Source organism: Odontesthes bonariensis, chromosome 15, assembly GCF_027942865.1.
Source record: "Odontesthes bonariensis isolate fOdoBon6 chromosome 15, fOdoBon6.hap1, whole genome shotgun sequence".
Lineage (NCBI taxonomy): Eukaryota > Metazoa > Chordata > Actinopteri > Atheriniformes > Atherinopsidae > Odontesthes > Odontesthes bonariensis.
Genome location: NC_134520.1, coordinates 35,381,618 through 35,404,546, shown reverse-complemented (window position 1 = coordinate 35,404,546; position 22,929 = coordinate 35,381,618). Strand labels below are relative to the sequence as shown.

Below are 22,929 nucleotides of genomic sequence, written 5' to 3'. Positions count from 1 at the left end.
ATGTGGGCTGTACACCACTAGGGTACAAAGATTGTCTTATGGGTCATTTTTGACCCGTGAATTATAAAAACATTTAAACACCAGAAAAAAGTTCACAGTTTTTTTCCCTTTCAATATAATTAATTCAGAAGTAATTACTTCACATTTATATAATAGCAATAATAAACCTTTATTATGTAAAAGAAAACTGAGAAAACAAGAAAACTGTTGGTCCAACTGACAGTTGGTTTGAGGTTAAAAAAAAAAAAAGTGTAATCCTGAAAACTGGTGATTGTCTTTTTTGTATTGTGTAACAAAAAATATATAAAAAATGTATTGAATTGAGTTGAATAGATAAATAACAGGTGGTTTGATCATACAAAATAGATTTGGGATTTAAAATTCAATTAAGTTGCTTTATTTTGGGGCTTTGGTAGGACAAAGGGGAGTAAACACAACGTTAAGACCGCACATAACAACGTTAGACGAACGGTTTCCTGCATCTTTGAAATGAAAGTGGTGCATCTGGGCACAGATTTAAGAGGGAACAGAAGATGTTTTCTCTGATGTCAGGCCTGGCGGAGGACGACCTCATCCTGGAGGTGGTGATCCTGATCGGCACGGTGTCCACGGACGACTCGTGTGCAGCCATGCTGGCCAAATCCGGCATCATCCCGGCGCTCATCGAGCTGCTCAATGGTGAGAAACTCCAGGTTCTTCTTTAGTTCTGCTGCACACCAAACTTTATCTCAGAGGCTGATTGCTTTAACTGAGCCATGTTACACCGACTGGCTTTCACACTTTGGATGCTTTTTTTTTAGGAAAAAGGTTGAAAAATGCTGGTATTTTCCTTTAAAGATTGATTGAAATTGCAATGTTTAAATGCTAATTCACTCTAAATGAATGTTAATGTTGCTCGCCTTTTATTTGAGCCGATGTTTGGTGGGCAGAGGAAGCAAATGTGTTCGTTTTGAGGCTATTTTACATGTAAAAGAGAGAAAACTGTCACAAAATTAAGTAAAAAGTAAGTTAATTTATACATGTTTGTTACTGTTTGTCTTTAGAGAGATAATTTAATTATTCCTTCTGTTTCTGTGAGTGAAGTGAAGTCAGCACACTTCTTTAAGGCCTGAACAAGGTTTCCTGATGGGTCTAAAATGGACAGGAAGGATGGAAAAACAGTGAATCTCATTAATAAACGATGGTTTCTGTCGTTGTTTACATCTCATTGATTGAAATTGAAGGTAATATTTAAATGCTAATTCACTCTTAAATGATTATTAATGTTGCTCGCCTCTTATTTGAGCCGATGTTTGTTGGGCAGAGGAAGCAAATGTGTTCGTTTTGAGGCTATTTTACATGTAAAAGAGAGTAAACTGTCACAAAAACGGGTTAATTTTCACATGTTGGTTACTGTTTGTCCTCATAGAGATAATTTAATTATTCCTTCTGTTTCTGTGAGTGGAAGTGAAGTCGGCACACTTCTTTAAGGCCTGAACACGGTTTCCTGAAGGATCTAAAATGGACAGGAAGGATGGAAAAACTGGGAATCTCGTTAATAAATGTCGTTTTTTGCATCTCAGCCCAGCAGGAGGACGATGAGTTTGTGTGCCAGATCGTTTACGTCTTCTACCAGATGGTTTTCCACAAAGCTACGCGGGACGTCATCATCAAAGACACGCGTATCCTTTGCTGCCCATCAGTCTGACCCGGCGCTTCCTCTGGAGCTGCCCTGGACACGGGTTTATGTTTCCATAGCAACGTCTTTAACCCCTTAATTAGATTTTTCAAACTCTCCCTGTAATCGTACACAGTTGTGGTCGGTGGCAGCTGGTGACAAATTACAAATATGCTCCGTGTCAGCGTGTTCTGATGGATGTTCAGCTTTCTGTGAGGAGAGAACTCGCTGCTTCACGTGCTGATGGGCGGCGGCGGCGGGGGGGGGGGGGGGGGGGGGCAGGCAGTGTCACTTTACAGCAGAAAGTTGTTCAGCCACAGAGCATTTATCATGGTTAACATTTGTAACCGGAGCAGCATGGAGCTCCAGGAGGAAAGCTTTTCTTTCCTTATTCCTGACGCCAGAGGCCCCGGCTTACCTCATCGACCTCATGCACGACAACAACGCCGCCATCCGCAGAGTCTGCGACAACACGCTGGACATCATCGCTGTGAGTATCTGAGCATCCGTTCACCGGTTTACCGCCGATAAGGTCCTGTTGAAGTGAACGGGATCAAAGCAGGACTTCAGCTGCAGCAGGACGGTCGCTCAGTCAAAGATTCATGATGAAAATCTACTAAATCTGCCAAACTTAAATGGTTTGTTAAAGTAGAACCTTAAAGAAAACTCAGTTCAAACTGCACAGAAGGTCAGTTTATTTCAGGTGATAATGTGCAGAAGTTAGCAATAATCAAGCTAAATGATCATTAAATCCATCACAGTGTGTGGGACTCAGTCAGATCAACACTCAGTGGGGTCACATGGCACATGGAAAGAAAGTGAAAGGATAGAAAGCGAAAAGGTAGAAAGTGAAAGGATAGAAAGCGAAAGGATAGAAAGCAAAAGGAAAGAACGCGAAAGGATAGAAAGCGAAAAGGTAGAAAGCGAAAGGATAGAAAGCGAAAGGATAGAAAGCGAAAAGGTAGAAAGCGGAAAGGATAGAAAGCAAAAGGATAGAAAGCAAAAGGATACAAAGCAAAAGGATAGAAAGTGAAAAGGTAGAAAGCGAAAGGAAAGAACGCGAAAGGATAGAAAGCGAAAGGAAAGAAAGCGAAAAGGTAGAAAGCGAAAGGATAGAAAGCGAGAGGAAAGAAAGCGAAAAGGTAGAAAGCGAAAGGATAGAAAGCGAAAAGGTAGAAAGCGAAAGGATAGAAAGCAAAAGGATAGAAAGCAAAAGGAAAGAAAGCGAAAAGGTAGAAAGCGAAAGGAAAGAACGCGAAAGGATAGAAAGCGAGAGGAAAGAAAGCGAAAAGGTAGAAAGCGAAAGGAAAGAAAGCGAAAGGAAAGAAAGCGAAAGGATCTGATCCCATTCATTCACAGCCATATATCCAAGGAGAATTACCCTTGCTCAACTCATTCTTATTGTAATTTAGCCAATAATCCGATCCTTTCAGGCCATGTGACCCCACTGAGTGAGGCACACCGAGCACATTACCAACCACAGGAGGTCAAACCAGAATCAGGTCTCATGACCTCTCTGCGTCTCTTTAAGCTGTTTGGACACACTGAATCAGAAGTATAAAACAAGCACATCTGCACTGATCATTTGATCTGAATGACCCGTTAAGCAGCAGTTAAAGTCCAAAATAAAACCGTTATTGGGTGAATCCTCCTGAACAGAAGATGCACAGGAACACGTCCGATATGTCTGAGATCAGATGGATTTATTCTGCAGATCGGTGCAGAAAAACCTGAGCAGGAGGAGAGTTTCTGTCTGATCCTGCTGTTAAACATCATGTGTGAGTTCACGTTTTCTCTCATTAACGCGACTCGCTGGCAGTCAAAGAGCCTCTGTTGGGATCCGATCTGCCACCGGCGATTAGCGGGCCGCTGACTGACAGGTGTGGTCAGCGTGTGATGGCTGCCAGACCTCAGGCCGGCGTAATTACTGCAGATTACAGGCGGGCAGCGCGGCGGGGCGAAAGGAAGTGTTTCATTTGGATTATCAGCCGGTCCTATTAAGCTGGGAGCCACATGAAAGGCAGCCGGCCGGCTCTGGAGTCTGTCAGCGGGGGGGCGGCGAAGGTGCGAGAGAAAGCAGAGCCGAGGACTCGCAATCAGGAGTCCTCAGGCCGTCACCGTGCAGCCCTGCAACGCTTCGAGCGTCTGCGAGGCCTCATGAGGAGCTTCTGTGGAGGCTCCGGGTGGGACCAAGGCCTGACTCACAGCGACATCCTTTTGTTTTTTGTAAATATGTTTTATTGATTTTCTGGACATTTTTACCCCACAAGAATACAGCACATGTACATGTTATTTCCATTTACCAGAGATGGGGACTCAAGTCACTGTGACTTGGACTCAAGTCGACTCGAGTTGCTGTTTTGATGACTTGAGACTTGACTTGACAAAAAATAAAAGACTTGAGACTCGACTCGGACTTGAATGACTTGAGTGTTAAGCATCTTGCATAACTTCCAACTTTGTTCGTCATTTGAAGATCCATTCTGACCAGTAAGTGCTCGTCAAATTAGCTAATATTATCCTGTTAGCCTAGTCGGTAGTTAGCTAACGTTAGCTTGATATGATACGGGGTGGACAGGTTGGACACATTGGCCAATGATGTTTACTGACAGTTACTTATATCTTTGTGTTTTCACTTTATTAAGATCAGATTCTGCAGGTAAAATTGCAATAATAAGGTGACTTCACTTGACTTGCCCAAGAAAAAATGACTTTGGACTTACTTGAGACTTGCACATGTGTGACTTGGTCCCATCTCTGCCATTTACAGTCATTTCCAAAACACAGGGTACAATGTTCATCAGTTACATTGGACAATTGAGTTCACCCTATCCTTCTTACCCCCCCACCTTATAGGGCTACAGGTTACCAAACACACCTAATTTACTTAAGCAACCAAATGAAAACTAGAAAAATAAAAGAAGACAACCAGGAAACAAGAAAAAAAAGGTAAATAAATACATACAAACCTGAAATAATAGAAGGGGGAAAATTCCACCAATGAAAAAGGTCATTTATATGTTCAAGTCTACTCATTATCAAGGGGTTCTTTGTAAGGAGTCATAATAATCAAGAAAGGGCCTCCATACCTTGAGGATCCTTTAAGTGTGGACTTGATTTTTTTCTAACTTTAAGAAGTACATGACATCTTTGACCCAGTGAGAAAAGGATGGAGGTGTGTGTTGCTTCCATTTGAAAAGGATCAAGCGTCTCGCAAGGAGTGAAAGCTATGACAACATAGGCTTTAGTTGGTCGGGCAACTAAAGGGAAAGCCATTAGGATACAATTGGTGCTTTTGTTTTGAAAACAGGAAGTGAACCTACCCTCGTTGTAGCTAGCTTGAAACTGCCGTTTTGACAGGAAATGACGATCGGCGACGTCACGTTACGTTGCATCTTGGGTAGTTTGAGTATGAGTAGTGACCTCATGATGCATACCCAACATTTCGGAGAATCTAGTATGCTTCCGGGAACTTCTGCCTTACACAAACTCGCTTACTAACTAAAGTTAGTATGAGTAGTAGGAGAAGTATGCGGTTTCAAACACATTTTTTACCGAACATTTTCTTTGTGCGCTCGCTTGATTGACAACGATTCATTCTTGTGCTTCTGTTCCAATGCATCTTTTCTGTGCTCCTCAGGAGTACGACGAGGAGTGGGGCAAAAAGATCCAGACGGAGAAGTTCCGCTGGTACAACAGCCAGTGGCTGGAGATGGTGGAGAACCGTCAGCTGGACGAGGCGGCCGAGGCCTTCCTGTACGGCGAGGACGGAGAATCCTTCCTGGGGAACGGAGACGTCCTGGAGAGACCCGACCTGTTCTACTCTGCAGGTACTGAGCGCACCAAAGGCAACGTTATAAAGCCAGCAGAGCTCTGAGATCCAAGGACTCAGGTCAGCTGGTCCAGTCCAGAGTCCAGACTAAACATGGAGAAGCAGCATTTAGCTGTTATGCTGCAAACAAGTGGAACAAACTGCCAGTGGAGATTAAACTTTCACCAAATGGAGTCATTTTTAAATCCAGGTTAAAAACATTTCTTGTGCTGTGTGCTGACTTCACTTCCGCTCACAGAAACAGAAGGAATAATTAAATTATCTCTCTAAAGACAAACATGCAACAAACATGTGAAAATTAACCTACTTTTTACTTAATTTTGTGAGTTTTCTCTCTTTTATAATGTAAAATAGCCTCAAAATGAACACATTTGCTTCCTCTGCCCACCAAACATCGGAGCAACATTAATATTAATTTAGAGTGAATTAGCATTTAAATATTACCTTCAATTTCAATCAGTGAGATGTACACAACGACAGAAACCATCGTTTATTAATGAGATTCCCAGTTTTTTCATCCTTCCTGTTCATTTTAGACCCATCAGGAAACCTTGTTCCGGCCTTAAAGAAGTGTGCTGACTTCACTTCCACTCACAGAAACAGAAGGAATAATTAAATTATCTCTATAAAGACAAACAGTAACAAACATGTAAAAATCGACCCGTTTTTATGACAGTTTTCTCTCTTTTACATGTAAAATAGCCTCAAAACGAACACATTTGCTTCATCTGCCCACCAAACATCGGCTCAAATATCTTTGAACTTATCTGGACTGTTGCTTGTTTTTAAATTCATTTAAATTATTTTATTTGTTTCTCTTTATATTCTTTTATGTATTTTAATGCTTCTTCCACTCCCTGCTGCAATGCTTTTATTTTATGTAAAGCACTTTGAATTGTTTTGTACATGAAATGTGCTACAAATAAATTTGATTTGATTTGATTTGATCGCCTCTCATGTGCTGTGCCCTAACTCTCACGTGAGGCCCTGAGTTTTGACCCTAGTTTCTCCTGTTTGGTTCAGATGGGATCATCTCAGCAGACGGTGCCATCAGTCCAGACTTCTACGATGACTTCCAGAGCGGAGATCTGGGACGGGCCGGATTCCTGAGCAGGTACTGAGTCCCAGCAGCTGCTGTCACACATCATCACACCTTTCTCTTTCTGCCCGTTTCCCTTTAGCTTCTGTTGACTGTTTAAGGCGAGACACTACAGGTGAATAGGGTAACATTTTAAAATAACAGATATCACCATGAAACTTCCTCAAGTATGGAAAAAAAAAATGTGTTACAAGTTTTAGAAATTTTTATGTTTAATTATGCAAATGAGGCATTATCTCATTAAATATGCGCACATTTGCATATATTTACAGAAGCTAGATCTGAACATATGATAAAGCCAGGTGCAAAATTCTTTTTTCATTTTGTTTACACACAAAATGAAAATAAAATTATGGAGGGATTTCAGGATATCTGCTTTCATTTCCTAGGAAATCAAAATATACTGTCCATAGCCTAAAAAACATCGATTTTCACAAATTTTTTTTATTATAATGTGACATAAATCAGGCCAGGAATGATTTATCAACAAATCCTTCTGTAAATATCTTCAGAATACTGCTAAGTGTATAACTGTAAAGTTTGGTGTTAGTAGGTGCTCCATAGGCTGAGATATGGATACTGGAAAAATACAAAAAACTGATTTTAAGAAAACGGCATTTAAAGATTTAAATAGGGGAATTTAATATATTTGTATTGGAAACAATTGCTCAAAAACAGAATAAATGCTCAGGCCCTTAGTAATACTAATATTGAATAAAATAATCTTATTAATAAAGAATACAAGCTCAATAACATACAGTAAAAGATCACTGTCATTAACTCCCCTCGGTTTCCTAACGACAGTTTACGGTCAGCTGTGCTGCTTCCCGAGGCTTCATCAGCTGATCTAATAGATTTTCTAATAGATTTTCTTTTATTGCATCTTGCAAAGCGCAGTTGTTGCTTTCTTTTCTTTGAAAGTTGCCGTTTTATGGGGCATTTTTGGAGCGTCAGAGTCCACCACGTGATGCGTCTGAGCGAATCACGTTAGCAGAAACGAGCAGCAGCCAATTAGATTCTGTCATTCGCTATAAATCCGCCTTTAGACATTCACGATTGGTTACTGATAGAAAGGAAATGCCGTTATTTGGGTGACATATCATTGGCTGTGTTCGAAACCGCCTACTACATACTTGCATACTACATACTGCATACTCATCGATCAGACAGTATGCAGAGCGTTTACCCACAATGCATTTCGCTCCTGCCCGAGCCGAAATCAGCCGGCCTTGAAGCTGATTTCTCTTAAGCTCTAAACTCTGTAAACTTTAGCAACATTTGAAACATTTTCAGGTGAGAAAGTAGTCGTTTAGATCCCCAACGTGTTGAAAACCTGACAAAATACCGGCTGTTTACCATTTTGTTCCCACGAATTCGGCGCTACTAAAGCTAGCCGCAGTGAGCAACGCACTTCCGGTTATTTTCACAAAATAAAATACCCGTTGCCTTTTATCATAGGGAAAGCCATTACCATACAATTGGTGCTTTTGTTTTGAAAACAGGAAGTGAACCTACCCTCGTTGTAGCTAGCTTGAAACTGCCGTTTTGACAGGAAATGACGATCGGCGACGTCACGTTACGTTGCATCTTGGGTAGTTTGAGTATGAGTAGTAACCTCATGATGCATGCCCAACATTTCGGAGAATCTAGTATGCATCCGGGAACTTCTGCTTACTCAAACTCACATACTAACTCAGAAAGTTAGTAGGTGTAGTAGGAGTAGTATGCAGTTTCAAACACAGCCTCAGAGCTTTACAACGGTACCGGTCATGACAGACTTCAGTAAATAGACAAAGCTCGGCATGGCACGTTGGAATGCTAACTTTTTGGTAAATTCGGGCGAAACGTGCTTCCGCGAGTAAACAAAATGTCATAAAATAAACATTTTAATTTATGTTTTCAACGTTTTCTTTATAGCAGGTTGAAAGAACACATATTGAAGGAGTAGATTGGCCCAAAATCTCAGAATTGACCCCCAGAAACTGTAAAACTGCCGTCATAAAGCCACACAACAGGGACCCCGTGGATCCCCATGTGAGCCTGTGATGGAGGCTGTCAGCAGGGCAGGTTGTTTCTGTCCAGAAACACTGGCTGTCAGACAGGAAACACTAAACTGCCGGTGTTTACCCACCAGCCAGCGCTGCCCTCTCACATATTGATATTCTGAGTCCCCATTGGCTGAACCGGGCCGGTCCTGAGTCAACAACCCTGGGCCAATCCCAGAAAGCATCGCTCCACCCTCAGCAGCAAACACTCTCCGGCTGTCTGAGGCTCCACGTTCTCCTCTCTCTCTCTCACAGCCTCCATATTTTCCTCAATCCCCTGACATCGACCGCTCCGGTCCCAATCCGGCTCCGACATTCCACGGTGAAACCTAAAACTGGAGCCCGGGAATTAAAAAATCAGTCCTGTTGTCACCGAAGCCGGCCGAGTTTCCTCTGCGTCCGACTCTGATCCCCAGAATCAGGCAGCCGCTGATTGGATGCAGCGCTGAGATGATGAACAGCGAGAGAAACGCAGAGTCGACTCAGAGTCATTCGTCTTATTTATTATCAAACCGCTCCTTGCGTGCGATAAAACTCTCGTCACTGGATCCCCCCGCCCTCGCCGGCAGGAATGTTTAGCTTGGCTGCTGTTGAACATCTGCGACAGTCTGAGGAGACGATCCAGAGAGAGGAACCCCAATCAGTGCTCACCTCGCCCGGTTTCCCTCTGATTCTATAAAAATATTCTATCTATTCTACTGACTCTCCCTCTGATTCTATTGAATTCTATAAAATATTCTATTCCACTGATTCTCCCTCCGATTCTAATGAATTCTATAAAAATATTCTATTTTATTCTATCTATCCCACTGATTCTCCCTCCGATTCTATTGAATTCTATAAAAATGTTCTATTCTATTCTATTTGTTACCGATAGCTTTCAAACGCGCCACGAACATGGGAGGGTTCTGAGCACTCTGAGTGATCCGGGTTAACACAACAATCAAAGCCGCTTTAAGCTGTGTGTGAAGCGTGGTGTGAAAGTAAAAAACCCGACTCGCTCCCGTAGAGTCACCTTTCTGCGTAAATGTAAATGTACTTTATTTCTACAGCCCTTTACAGACAATCCGTACGGTGTACCAAAGTGCTTTACAGCAGGTAATAAATAAAGAGAAGAATAAGTAAAAACCAACAAAATCAAAAAAGATTAAATAAGATAAAAGTGTCATCATACTGCGGGGGAATGTTTCAGAGACCCGTTTTTTGTTTCAGCACTAAACTAATCTGCATGAACACCAAACTATTTCAAATCCCTTCTGTCTACATACAAGCAGGAAAAGATGACCGGATCAGGTAGAACGTGGAGCAAAGGCTTTCATGGTGCCCTACATGTGAAGCACGGCAGTGGTGGCGTCATGATTTGGGCCTATTTTGCTGAGTCAAGGCCAGAGTGGCTTTAATGACACAAATTACATCAGCGAATATTAAACACAGACGTCAGCACATGAAACTCCTAAATAAGAAATGTGGTCTTTTAACCAACTACAGTAATGTTTTGGGTAGGGCTGGGCAAGTTAACTCGTTATTATCGCGTTCACGCATTAATTATTTAACGCAGATAAATATTTTATCGCGCATTAATGCATGTTTTTTTTATTATTATTTTAAAAAAAATTAATGGAAAAAAACAAACATTTTGGAGAAATAGTTCATGGGTTCGTAATATTACTCAACAAAAGAAAATGATGTTGGATCAGAGGTCAGAGTTGAATCGTAGAACATATTTCTACTTTATCACCTTTTATTTTGTGCCTTATTTAAAAATGTCCGTCCTGAAACTCTGGGTTTGGAACAGAATCTGCGTCTGAATCTATAGAAATTTGTACAAAGCGTTGTGAAAAACGGCGTCCGTCCAAAAGAAAGGGGCGTGAGGAGCGAACAGCGTGCGACTGTGAACACGAACACGCCGACGGGGGCCTCAATGAGCGCTTTGAGACGTGGTCAGGATGCGATGAGGCGCCCGGGACCGAAGGGAGGCGAAAATAAAGGAAGGAAAGGAGAAGCGGAGCGGCGCTGCAATCAGGTGAGACGTGGAGGGGGCGGGGCCGGCGTGCTGCTGGGACATAACCTGAGCGGTGACGGCGAGGACGGATCAAAGCGAAGGGGGAGGGAGGGTCGCTCCGAGGGAGGAAAAGGGCTCCGTTCCCTTTCCTGTTCACTCCAGAGGAATGTTGGCGGCGGGATCGCAGTCGCCGCTCAGCCCGCTGCCTCCAGCGCCGGCTCCTCTGGGGCCGAGCCGGCATCTGTGGGAACAGTGGGGCCCTTTGTCTCCGGGGCCCCCGGCCGGCCGCGCTGCTCATTTAGCTGGCGTGTCACGCCACGTAGCGAATAAGGTGGCAGACAGGTTGATCTGCATGTTTCATGATGAGAAATATCAGAGCTGACAGCAGCCGTGTCCAAAGCTGCAGGAATGGAGTCCAAACACGTCCTAAAGGGGTTCCCCAAAGAACCCTGAACAACATGAAGAGGAACCCAAAGCAACCTGAGCAACATGAGGAGGAACCCAAAGCAACCTGAGCAACACGAGGAGGAACCCAAAGCAACCTGAGCAACACGAGGAGGAACCCAAAGCAACCTGAGCAACACGAGGAGGAACCCAAAGCACCTCTGAGCAACACGAGGAGGAACCCAAAGCAACCTGAGCAACACGAGGAGGAACCCAAAGCAACCTGAGCAACACGAGGAGGAACCCAAAGCAACCTGAGCAACACGAGGAGGAACCCAAAGCAACCTGAGCAACACGAAGAGGAACCCAAAGCAACCTGAGCAACATGAGGAGGAACCCAAAGCAACCTGAGCAACATGAGGAGGAACCCAAAGCACCCTGAGCAACATGAAGAGGAACCCAAAGCAACCTGAGCAACACGAGGAGGAACCCAAAGCAACCTGAGCAACACGAGGAGGAACCCAAAGCAACCTGAGCAACACGAAGAGGAACCCAAAGCAACCTGAGCAACACGAAGAGGAACCCAAAGCAACCTGAGCAACACGAGGAGGAACCCAAAGCAACCTGAGCAACACGAGGAGGAACCCAAAGCACCCTGAGCAACACGAGGAGGAACCCAAAGCACCTCTGAGCAACATGAAGAGGAACCCAAAGCACCTCTGAGCAACATGAAGAGGAACCCAAAGCACCTCTGAGCAACATGAAGAGGAACCCAAAGCACCCTGAGCAACATGAGGAGGAACCCAAAGCACCCTGAGCAACATGAGGAGGAACCCAAAGCACCCTGAGCAACATGAGGAGGAACCCAAAGCACCTCTGAGCAACATGAGGAGGAACCCAAAGCAACCTGAGCAACATGAAGAGGAACCCAAAGCACCCTGAGCAACATGAGGAGGAACCCAAAGCACCCTGAGCAACATGAGGAGGAACCCAAAGCAACCTGAGCAACATGAGGAGGAACCCAAAGCAACCTGAGCAACATGAGGAGGAACCCAAAGCACCCTGAGCAACACGAGGAGGAACCCAAAGCAACCTGAGCAACACGAGGAGGAACCCAAAGCAACCTGAGCAACACGAGGAGGAACCCAAAGCAACCTGAGCAACACGAAGAGGAACCCAAAGCAACCTGAGCAACACGAGGAGGAACCCAAAGCAACCTGAGCAACATGAGGAGGAACCCAAAGCAACCTGAGCAACATGAAGAGGAACCCAAAGCAACCTGAGCAACACGAGGAGGAACCCAAAGCAACCTGAGCAACACGAGGAGGAACCCAAAGCACCCTGAGCAACATGAGGAGGAACCCAAAGCAACCTGAGCAACACGAGGAGGAACCCAAAGCACCCTGAACAACATGAGGAGGAACCCAAAGCAACCTGAGCAACATGAAGAGGAACCCAAAGCAACCTGAGCAACATGAGGAGGAACCCAAAGCACCCTGAGCAACACGAGGAGGAACCCAAAGCAACCTGAGCAACACGAGGAGGAACCCAAAGCACCCTGAGCAACACGAGGAGGAACCCAAAGCAACCTGAGCAACATGAGGAGGAACCCAAAGCACCTCTGAGCAACATGAGGAGGAACCCAAAGCAACCTGAGCAACATGAAGAGGAACCCAAAGCAACCTGAGCAACACGAGGAGGAACCCAAAGCAACCTGAGCAACATGAGGAGGAACCCAAAGCACCCTGAGCAACATGAGGAGGAACCCAAAGCAACCTGAGCAACATGAGGAGGAACCCAAAGCAACCTGAGCAACATGAGGAGGAACCCAAAGCAACCTGAGCAACACGAGGAGGAACCCAAAGCAACCTGAGCAACATGAGGAGGAACCCAAAGCAACCTGAGCAACATGAAGAGGAACCCAGAGTCTCGTATGATCTTATTTATCTCTGTGAGACGGTGTTTGCTGCATAAATACACCTGAAAGGTCAAAGGTCATCTTAGATTTCCCCCAGTTGTTATCTTCCAGCAACGAACCTTAAAAGTCACACTTCGTGATTTATTTAAGCTCTCCTCCCTAAATGTTGCAGTCTGAAAGGGAGACTCCCGTAAGTGCACGTGCAGCACAGCACGTGCACGTTTTCAAGGGGTTAACGGTCACTTTGCCTTTTTATCAGCTGGCCCTGAATAAAATATAATATCAGTTTAAATCATAATGTGTCCCACAGAGGTGCAGTTCTGCATTTACAGAGTTATATTTAAGCTATAAAAACCCTTTGGGTTGGAAATTGGGTTTGATCGGCGTGTTTCTCTCTGGAGTTGTGGCTCTAGCAAGCTGCATATTTACAGCAGCGATGTCAGCCATTCGTCTGTCTGCACGTTCTCGGAACACACGCGCTCTTCCAAGAGCCTGATGCGCTAAAGCATCCGAAAGTAGCAAGTCAGCCGCTGGTTACACTTCCCATTGACCTTGTTATATCCAGAGTCAGATTAACCTTCAATTAGTGCATAATTTAAGTCCAACAGAATAATGTCAGCATCATTATGGGGTATAATGTATATTTATTTATGTTTGCTTCAAAGTAATTAAATATACAATCCATTTGTCAAGCAAACTTGATTTGAATAACAGCGGACTATTTTAGGAAACTCCTACAACAGGTCTGGATCACTTGTAAATTCCGCTCGTACCTGAAAGAAAACGTAAAATACGAAAAGATTGGTGAATGCACAAATTGTACGGACGATTTAAGAACAAATCTGTGCGTACGAACGGTTCTTGCATGAGGCCCGATGTTCTGAGAAGCAAAACGCTTTATTTTTTAAACCCCAGCCAACTAGCCGGACTACCTTCATCAACACCAAAACGAGGCTGGAACTCTGCTCACAGGACGCAGCAGGGGGTAAGAAGATGTTCAGAAATGATGCTGCTGATATGGGATGTTACACAGCTTCATGTCAAAAGAGGCGAACTGTCCCTTTAAGTACGAGCTGTAGCAGCAAGAATATCTCTGCTCAGATTTGGAACATCAAAAAGACAAACTGACAAAGAAAAACCTGTTGAAATTAAGGTAATTAAGCTGATGTTCATGATCAAAATCAACAAACTGGCTTCTGAAGACCCTCAACTCAGTTTTATTTAAAAAGCGCCAAATTACAACAAATGTTATCTCAAATTGCTTCAAAGGTAGTCCAATTCAAGCCAATTACGATCTAATTCATTGTAATATTATCAAATTAAATTAATTAAATTCCAAATTAGTCCAATTCACACAGAGCCAGTTAAAAAAAAGAAAATGTTCATCAATGATGTTGCTAATATGGGATGTCATACAGCTTCATGTCAAAAGAGGCGAACTGTCCCTTTTAAGATCCAAACTGAGACCGCGTTCAACCTGGTAAAGTTTTATCTCGCGGCCTCGTGTACTGGCATTAACCTTTTTTTAGTTTATTTGGGTTAAAACCTGCGTATCGGAGCTGGGACCAAACATGGGGACTCAGTCGGGTCCTGAAGGTCTGGAGTGAAAGCAGAAAGTCGGAGGCTGGCTGGCAGGAGGAGTGACTCAGATCTGCAGTGTTCCTCCTTAGCCTGCCTCTCAAATCCCCCCCGACAGGCGTAGCGTGCGGAGGAGAAAAAGACATATTTCTGCCCAGAGAGGAGGGAGAGGAGAGGGCGGCAGGGGGCAGAAGGGAAAACAGAGGGGGTGGAGGTGGAGGGGTACGCTGCGAGATGTGTAAGTGATCGCTGGAAGTGATTTGGCTAAAAACAACACGTCATTACAGGCGCTTGCTGGGGCAAAGCAAACAGCTCGTATTTTAGAGGCCGCCAGGCTCGGGCCGCGCGCTCTCTTCCAGAGAATGTCAGGATCCGTGTGAGATGTGGCGTCATCCATCACGCGCCACGTTATCCTGATGAGGCCGCCGCGCCCACAGCGGTGACCCCGTCAGCGCGCAGCTGCTCAGAAGATGGAGCGTGAAATCCTCCTCCGCCCTCCACCTCCACGTCCCCATGGTAACTGATTTATACGCCGCAGATACGGGCGCTCCATCATCCCCCTGAACAGGCCCCTGTTGCTGGGTGGATGTCGGCCAGGTCCTCCAGGTCTGGCCGTCCGCCTCCATCCTCATCACGGCGTTGTTGTGACATGGCTCCGCCCTTTATGGCCCCGGCTGCTCCGCTGTTTACCCCCGGCTGCTCTGCTGTTTACCCCTGCAGCCATTAGCAGTCTGTAACTCCCACACTTATTGTGGAAGTCCAACACCTGCAGGAGTTCATACGAATATTAAGTTTTTACGAGCCTCTTTCTGTCCAGAGACTGAGCGACCGGTCGGGCCCTCGGGTGGCAGGGGAGTTCATCTGGGGATGGGTGGTGTCAGAGCTCCACCTGGTGGAGCTCCACATTGGCACTCAGCCACTTTAGTTATGTACTTATTTCCACCTGTGTGTGTGTGTGTGTGTGTGTATATATATATATATATATACACACATATATATATACATGTGTATATATATGTCGCACATTTCACTTATTTTTATGCACAGTTAAATTTGTTTTGGTTTTTTTATGCACAATTTTTCTACTTTATCTTCTTCCTTGGTTTTCATTCACCCTTCTCAATTTATTTAATGCTGTTGGCGACGCCTCGTCACCAAGAATTTCAATGTATGACCCAGTGTCTCTGTACAAATGACAATAAATCTTGAATCTGAATCTGGTGGTGTCAGAGCTCCACCTGGTGGTGAGGAGTCTTTAGCCCTGATTTTTAGGGACCGAGCAGTGAAACTTCAAGGACCCTGTTGTATCTGTTGGAGTTCTTCTTCTTCTTTGCAAAAGGTGCTCAAAAACTCATGAAATTTTGCGAGCGCCACCTGCCAGTCGACGACATGAAAGAATCTAAACTTTACATTTTTGGGAGTCGCTCATTGACTCTGTAGTGCCCCCTACGATGCTTAAAAATGGTCCCGCATTGGGATTCGTTTCGCGTGGGACGTCGAAATTGGGTACACTCATTCATCATGCCCAGACGCACAAAAAAGTCTCATGCCGCCATGGTCCCACGTCCACAGGAAGGCGGCCATTTTGGATGGAAAGTGCGTTTTTGTGCTATTTTTGCCCGATTCCACGCCTTGCATAAGATCGAACTCCTCCTACAGATTTAATGCTACAGACTTCAAACTTGGCCAGGTTACTCTTAAGACATGGAGGGAAAAATTCATGGGAAAACTTTTTCAAAACTTAAAGGGCGTGGCCGTAGCGACGCCTCAAAGTTTGATGACTCGCCATCACTCGCCACAAAACATTAAGTTGCTTATAACTCCCACATACATTATCCAATCTGTCCCAAACTTCATACGGTGAATGCTGGACCCAGCCTGAACGCGCACATATAAAATAGTGACATCCACCTATAGCGCCACCTGCTGGTGGTTGGAAATGTCTTCTTTTTTTTTTTCACACTTCACATATAATCGAACTCCTCCCACAGATTTAATGCTACAAGCTTCAAACTTGGCCAGGTTACTCTTAAAGGATAAGACCGGTTTTTTGACATTGGGCCCTTGATTTCACATTATAACATGATGTTCTACTCACCCCTGCTTGTTGTTGAACATTTGGAGCTGTTCCGAAGATATTCGAGAGGCGTCTGGCTGCTCTCTTGAGATATTCGGCCATGAAACGGTTTCCTATGGGCAACGTTATACAGACACAAACTATACTGTTTATAATTTATTAATTACTGTACACTAGCACTGATAACGTGGAGGTGCGTCGCTTACTTAAAAAAATCCGGGTTAATGTAATTTTGATTTTTTTGGTCGTAAAGTGGGTGTTACTGACGTCATCGTCGTGCTACTGCCACAGACAGCCCACAGACCTGCTGCCTATTTATTCATTCGGCTAAAATTCAAAATTAGTAACCCGGATTTTTTTAAGTAAGCGACGCACCTCCACGTTATCAGTGCTAGTGTACAGTAATTAATAAATTATAAACAGCATAGTTTGTGCCTGTATAAACTTGCCCATAGGAAACCGTTTCATGGCCGAATATCTCAAGAGAGCAGCCGGACGCCTCGCGAATATCTTCGGAACAGCTCCAAATGACCAACAACAAGCAGGGGTGAGTAGAACATCATGTTATAATGTGAAATCAAGGGCCCAATGTCAAAAAAACGGTCTTATCCTTTAAGACATGGGGGGAAAAATTCATGGAGAAACTTTTCCAAACTCTGAACGGTGTGGGCGTGGCCAGGCGGTAAAAATCTAATGATGGCGTTTGTGATTTGAAAGCCTTATCATCATCTCAAAGTCATGAAGCTTGGCACACACGTCCAGCCTGACGACCTCGTACGTATGTAAAGGGTATCGTGTGTGGGCGGAGAAAAATGGCTCAGTGTCGCCCCTAGAAATTTTGCGCGACTACGGAGTCCAGCGCATGCCCCTATGTGCGCACATCTCGGTCCCGCTCAATTATTATTTATTTTAGTATTATTATTGTTTTAAATTATATAGCTGTTTTATGTCTTTTAAATTCATTCTTGCATTTTATTCTGTTAATTTTTTGGTTTTATTTTTCAGCACTTTGGTCAACTGAGGTTGTTGTAAAGTGCTTTATAAATAAAATTGGATTGATCCTAAACCTCCTTTTCTCTCACACATGTGGCTGAAAGTATGTGAACCCCTTCCATCCCAGATCAGAACTGCAGTCCCATACTTATGGAAATCTTTCTTCCCTTTTGTCCTTCAGTGCATCGGATCAGCGCGTCCCATCGGCTCAGATTGCTGCAGATCGACCCGTCAGTGCCTACGGCTTCCGGCCCGACGAACACTTCTTCTTCAACTGCTCCGCCTCCTCCCGGTAAACCTGGAGCCTCTTTGCACATCGTCCTGTACGCTCAGCAGCTGTTTCCCTCGGCCCAGCATCTAAGAACTGTTACCTCTCGTTTCCTCTCACTGCAAAGAGCTTAAGTGTCCATCTTTAATCAGCTTTACTGAATTCTGTTTGAGGCAGAGCGAATAGATGGATGAATACACGCTGTGAACTAATCCCATATGAAGAGAATTCAACGTTTCCTCACACTCTAAGGCGAAGCTGAAACTCAAAGGAACGCCACGGTGTCTCAGACAAAGTGCCTTAAATGCACTGATGGTTGTTGGGGTAGGTTAAATGAAGCACTGACTTTTACCACTAAGCCCAATCTGCACCCAAAAAACACCAACTTACACAGTGAATTCCTTCACGCCGGCTGATGTCACCAATTTGAAATAATTTTGGGGCGTCGGCCTCATTGCAAGAAGAAGTCGACACGAGGCTTTAAAAGTTTGGTAAAAATCCGTTTCTCGTCTAACAAAGATGAGATTTTTGAGGCTTTTTTCCCCTCGAGATTAAAAATTTCCTGTAATTTAAAAAGAAATGGAAAGAAAACGCTGTCTCCTTTAATCATCCTGGGACCCCTCTGGGGACCATCCTGGGACCCACTGAGTTACGTTCGAGTTGCATTCGTTTGAATTACAAAAGGATTTGTTCAAGTCTATCCAGTAAAACAGCTGCACAAACTGTAATTTGGTGCTAATTGCCAGGAAAAGTACACGATTCAGCATGTTTGAGGAGTAAAGTCGAACAATAAGTTCCAGAACTTTCTGTTTTCCTGATAATTTTGGCCTTGTTCCACACGTCTTTCAGCACATTTGGGTGTAAGGAATCGATTATCTCCACGTTGGGTTGGTTTAGGCATCATGTCGTTCAACTTTAATCATCCTGGGACCCCTCTGGGGACCATCCTGGGACCCACTGAGTTGCATTCGTTTGAATTACAAAAGGATTTGTTCCGTCTGTGCAGCTGTTTTACTGGATAAGCTGTGTAATTCGGTGCTAATTGCTGGGAAAATACAGAAAAGTACACGACTCAGCATGTTTGAGGAGTAAAGTCGAACAATAAGTTCCAGAACTTTCTGTTTTCCTGATAATTTTGGCCTTGTTCCACACGTCTTTCAGCACATTTGGGTGTAAGGAATCGATTATCACCACGTTGGGTTGGTTTAGGCGTCATGTCATTCATCTTTATTTATCTGAATGTAAGTTAAGGAAAGATTCTAGCTGCCTTTACTGCGTCGTGTTTGATAAATGTGTTTTAAATGTGAGCACTTTTTATTCTTTCCTCGCTGTGCCTGGAGCTCTGCTGAAATGTGAAACTCAATCTATCAAATTAATGGAACAAACGTTGTTTTTGGTGTTTAATCCGTCTCAGATGCACGTCTGTCATGTTTCTCAAAGCGCTCTGTGTGTGTGTGATTGTTTAAAAGTTGTTGTGGACCATAAATAAATGATCAAACCAATCCTGCCGCATTGGCTTTTTTGGGAAAATTGAACTGTTTATCGTTGGTTTTATTCTCCAGGACAGAGAGACAGAAAGTTTGTTACAGACTGTTTTTATTCTGAATATTTTCACACGGTTTCCATGCAGCTACAGTTTACAGAGAAACGTTCCGGGTAACAGGCACTTAACGGAGAGGATGCAGGTGTCCACGGACCCCCGGACCCGTCTCCACGGCAACAGCATCCACGTGCCAGAGGCTGGACCCCTTGTGTTGTGAGGTCTCTGAGAGAAACCCTTCATCAGGTTAAAAAAAAAAAGTCTGTTTTAGTCCCAAATGATCGAAAAGAATTTATTTCCAGAGGATTTTAGAGAAGATAACCAGTTAATTTGTTTAAATATTAGATGTTCAGATGGATTCAGTGCTTCCCAAGCTTAGCATAAAGGCTGTAAACCTTAAACCTCCCATTAAATCAGATCAGATGCGTTTGTATGTGCAGTCTGCATCCCTCTGACTCTGGTTTCTGATCCAAGCACCCAGGGGCAGCTGAATATTTCATGATACGGAAACGTGTCGACGTGTTAAACGCTGCAAAGCCACAAGGGAGTGTTTGCTGGAGCTGCTGTGAAATTCCCTCCTTTTCTGAGTAGCTTTTAGCTTCTTTTAGCTTCAGCCAACCTGTCAGGAAACCCGATTCCATAAAGCAGGGATGTCCAAAGTTGGTTTTAGGTGTTTTTCCTGCTTCAGCACACCTGATTCAGCATCATTAACAGGCTTGTGGAGAACTTCAGAGATGCATTTCATCTGAATCAGGTGTGTTGAAGCAGGACAGCGGCCCTCCAGGACCGACTTTGGACATCCCTGCTTTGACTGCTCATAAGTAAAGCCCACAGCCCAGTTTAAAGAAGGTGGGCATGAAATAAGACTCTGAAAGCGCTCTTCTGGGTAAAATCCTTCCCTGTACTTTCAGCTGGTGAAAGCAAAGGTTAATGGAAGTTGATTCTTGGATCCTTTAACTGTGGCGAAGCTGCCAGGCTTCCAGTCTTCATGCTAAGCTGAAGGCTGGAGGCTGAATGGAGGATGGAGCTGGAGGTTATGTGCATCAGGGCGCTGAGGGAAAGCTCAGCTCCTCCAGATGAATTAAACTTCACCGCAGCACGAAGCGAGTCCCAGAAACTGTTCTCCGTGGGGGAGAACAACACGAAAATCTCAGGTTTCTGTGATGTTTAAATATAAAATCGTCCGGAGTCACTGCGGGAGGTGGAGCAGCAGATATCTGGTGATCTATAAATAAGTTGCCATCATGCATATTTGGTTAAAAAGGTTTTTCTGTGTCTGCTCTCTGATATGAACTTTACTCCTCGGGAGCTTCATCTGGATAATGCTGCACCGGCTGCTCCACCTCGATCACCTCCACCACCAGGTTACGGATCTCCTTGATGCAGTCCAGGGCCCGGAGGCCCGGACTGGGAGGATGGGCTTCAGCAGCGGGGACCGACTCCACCCGAGTCTCCAGATTCTCAGCGGCTTCACGGTCAGCGACGGTGCCCACATCTGAGCTCGCAGCCTCCGCCTGGATCGGAGGGGACGGGGTGGCACCTGCGGTTTTGTCCTCAGCCGTTTGGTCTGAGCTCGGGGCCGATTCAACGACCTTCAACACATCAGAGGTTGATGAGACTTCACCTGAAGCCCCCAGCTCTGAGGGAGGAGACTCACTTCCCACCGACACGCTCAGAGAACTGAGGTCTGAGACGGGTTCTGCTGCCTCTTCACCACCAGAGGGAGCCTCTGCTCCAGGCTGGGATCCCTCTGCTGCAGGATCAGGACTTGGTGCTGGAGCTTCTGCTGCTTCAGACTTGATCCTTTCTACAGAAATCGGAGGCTCTAACAGAGGGATCACTGCTTCTTGTAGAGGATCCGTTCTCTGCATTTCAGGCTCAGCAGCAGGCTCGGCAGCAGGCTCGGCAGCTGGCTCGGAAGCTGGCTCGGAAGCTGGCACGGCAGCTGGCTCGGCAGCTGGCTCGGCAGCTGGCACGGCAGCTGGCTCGGAAGCTGGCACGGCAGCTGGCTCGGCAGCAGGCTCGGCAGCAGGCTCGGCAGCTGGCTCGGCAGCTGGCTCGGCAGCAGGCTCGGCAGCTGGCTCGGCAGCTGGCTCGGCAGCTGGCTCGGCAGCAGGCTCGGCAGCTGGCTCGGCAGCAGGCTCGGCAGCTGGCTCGGCAGCTGGCTCGGCAGCAGGCTCGGCAGCAGGCTCGGCAGCAGGCTCGGCAGCAGGCTCCTCTGTAGGGACAGAAATCACTTTCTCCTGGGACCCGGTCTCTGGAGCTGCTGCTTCCTGAGTCTCAGCTTGGACCTTATCTTCTGTTTCCTGAGCTGGAAGCTCCGCCTCCTCGCCATCTTCCCCTCTTTGTTGGACCTTCCCCAGCGGCGTCTCCATCACTGTCACACCGGTCAGAGCTCTGCTCGTGTTGTCCTCTGGCTCCTGCTGCTCCTCCTCCAGGGGACTCTGCAACAAACCGTTGACCGCCAGAGGAGATGGAGGCTGGGGCTCGGTGGAGACTTTAACGGCGGAGGCTTTAACGGGGGAGGACAGCGCGGGGCTGCTCGGGGTGGAGGCGTTTGGGGAGGAGAGGCTGGACTGGCTGAGCAGGTCTCTGCTGTCGGTGAACAGGTTGTGCTTCTTCAGGCTGGCTGCCTCCTTCACCACTGCAGGAAACAGGAAGCATTAGATGGAGGGATGGAGGGTGTGTGGTTCTGCTGCCATCAGCAGGGTGTGTGTTCTACCTTTGGAAACCTCCTTGTCCAGGATCTGCAGGAGAATGCCCTCATAGACGTTCTCAACATGGAGGAAGCTGGAGTGGTCGGCGTAGATCGTTGTTTCCAGACTCTGGAGCTCCTGCACAGACGGACAGAACCATGAGGGTCATGGAGATGTTTTAGGGTCATGGAGACGTTTTAGGGTCATGGAGATGTTTTAGGGTCATGGAGATGTTTTAGGGTCATCGAGACGTTTTAGGGTCGTGGAGATGTTTTAGGGTCATGGAGACGTTTTAGGGTCATCGAGACGTTTTAGGGTCGTGGAGATGTTTTAGGGTCATGGAGATGTTTTAGGGTCATCAAGACGTTTTAGGGTCATGGAGACGTTTTAGGGTCATGGAGACATTTTAGGGTCATGGAGACATTTTAGGGTCATGGAGACATTTTAGGGTCATGGAAATGTTTTAGGGTCATCGAGACGTTTTAGGGTCATGGAGACGTTTTAGGGTCATGGAAACGTTTTAGGGTCATGGAGACGTTTTAGGGTCATGGAGACGTTTTAGGGTCATGGAGACATTTTAGGGTCATGGAAATGTTTTAGGGTCATGGAGACATTTTAGGGTCATGGAAATGTTTTAGGGTCATGGAGACATTTTAGGGTCATGGAGACATTTTAGGGTCATGGAAATGTTTTAGGGTCATGGAGACGTTTTAGGGTCATGGAAATGTTTTAGGGTCATCAAGACGTTTTAGGGTCATGGAGACGTTTTAGGGTCATGGAAATGTTTTAGGGTCATGGAGACATTTTAGGGTCATGGAAATGTTTTAGGGTCATGGAGAT

The 22,929-nt window shown here is 45.4% G+C and overlaps 2 protein-coding genes across 2 annotated transcripts in view; one reads left to right on the top strand and one right to left on the bottom strand.

The window, feature by feature from the left end:
- The window catches only part of kifap3a (kinesin-associated protein 3a), a 53,478-nt gene extending 34,880 nt beyond the window's left edge, over positions 1 to 18,598 (top strand). Inside the window, exons 15-20 of the mRNA XM_075486067.1 lie at positions 553 to 678; positions 1,563 to 1,661; positions 2,062 to 2,147; positions 5,298 to 5,487; positions 6,513 to 6,603; positions 17,767 to 18,598. Of these exons, the coding sequence (XP_075342182.1) occupies positions 553 to 678; positions 1,563 to 1,661; positions 2,062 to 2,147; positions 5,298 to 5,487; positions 6,513 to 6,603; positions 17,767 to 17,881 (707 nt within the window). The 3' untranslated portion in view covers positions 17,882 to 18,598. The remainder of the gene's footprint in view (positions 1 to 552; positions 679 to 1,562; positions 1,662 to 2,061; positions 2,148 to 5,297; positions 5,488 to 6,512; positions 6,604 to 17,766) is intronic.
- Positions 18,599 to 19,431: 833 nt separating this feature from the next.
- The window catches only part of niban1a (niban apoptosis regulator 1a), a 55,262-nt gene continuing 51,764 nt past the window's right edge, over positions 19,432 to 22,929 (bottom strand). The window contains exons 13-14 of the mRNA XM_075486066.1: positions 22,116 to 22,227; positions 19,432 to 22,037 (exon numbers count right to left, since the gene is read on the bottom strand). Of these exons, the coding sequence (XP_075342181.1) occupies positions 20,689 to 22,037; positions 22,116 to 22,227 (1,461 nt within the window). The 3' untranslated portion in view covers positions 19,432 to 20,688. The remainder of the gene's footprint in view (positions 22,038 to 22,115; positions 22,228 to 22,929) is intronic.